The following is a 1,254-nucleotide window of genomic DNA, read 5'->3' on the forward strand; positions in this document are numbered from 1 at the left end:
AACAGTTTTTTGTTTTGCTCGTGTTTTGCCGCTATTTGTATCAGTTTTCCTTTTTTCTAAAGTAGATATTTTTGCAGTCCTGTGGTGGTTATTTTATAGTAGTTTTCCAGCTGTATAAGGCCTCTACCGACTTCTATACGTTGTATATATAGTCTTTCTATGTCAGATTTTGGGTGATGCATCCTAGATCCTGTCATTATTTTTTGTTGTTTTCCTATATATTTTAGTCAGTTCATTTAGTGTCCAGTTAAGGATATTGTAGCTGTAACTTATAACTGGGACAGCTCAAGTGTTAATACCTATTATCTTGCTTTTAGCATTGAGCTCTGTTTTTAGTATTGATCTAACTCGTCTATAATATTCTTTTTTTATTTTCTCTTTCATTTGTGTGTGTTGTGTCTTATCTAGTTCATGGATTCCTAAGTATTTGTAAGTTTGGCTTTGGTCTAATTCTTTTTATTTCATTGGTTTTATCTAGTGTGATGTTGCTACTCTTAATTAGTTTTCCTCTTTTCATGGTTACTTTGGCGCATTTTTCCCATCCAAATTTCATATCTATTTATTATTATTATTGTTATTATTATTATTATTATTATTATTATTATTATTATTATTATTATTATTATTATTATTATTATTATTATTATTATTATTATTATTATTATTATTATTATTGTTTTTGTTATTATATATTAGTTGTTGCAGCAGCAGTAATAATATTTACTCCTTTATTGCCCACAGTGGGCTAAACATAGAGGGGACAAACAAGGACAGACAGGGACTGACAAAGGGATTAAGTCGATTACATCGACCCCTGTGCGTAACTGGGACTTATTTAATCGACCCCTAAAGGATGAATGGCAAAGTCGACCTCGGCGGAATTTGAACTCGGAACGTAACGGCAGACGAAATACCGCTAAGCATTTCACCCAGCAGTAGTAATATTGCCAAGCATTAGAGTTATTGGTGTTTACCTTCCTCATTTCTTTCGCAGCACATCGTGAAACGAATTCCTTACATGGCTTACAACGCATAAGAAAACTGACGAAGAAGAAAGAAAAAAAAACCCAAAACCAAAACCAAAAAACGGCCTGAATATTGTTGTTGTTGTTGTCAATGTGTCTCAAGTTAAATAACGAGCTTACACAATAAGCTCATTACTATTATCATCATTATATAATAAGATCGCCAGCATTGCTGCAATAAATGTGAGACACAAGCAGCTGTTAGATGACGTAACAACATTGGAGCATA

General features: G+C 32.5%; 1 protein-coding gene across 1 annotated transcript in view; it reads left to right on the forward strand.

Annotated features, from left to right (window-relative positions):
• The window catches only part of LOC118762906, a 38,746-nt gene extending 37,694 nt beyond the window's left edge, over positions 1-1,052 (forward strand). Inside the window, exon 5 of the mRNA XM_036501936.1 lies at positions 995-1,052. Within this exon, the coding sequence (XP_036357829.1) occupies positions 995-1,036 (42 nt within the window). The 3' untranslated portion in view covers positions 1,037-1,052. The remainder of the gene's footprint in view (positions 1-994) is intronic.
• Positions 1,053-1,254: the final 202 nt, after the last annotated feature.

The sequence above is a fragment of the Octopus sinensis genome, linkage group LG4 (genome assembly GCF_006345805.1).
Source record: "Octopus sinensis linkage group LG4, ASM634580v1, whole genome shotgun sequence".
In the NCBI taxonomy this organism is placed as follows: domain Eukaryota; kingdom Metazoa; phylum Mollusca; class Cephalopoda; order Octopoda; family Octopodidae; genus Octopus; species Octopus sinensis.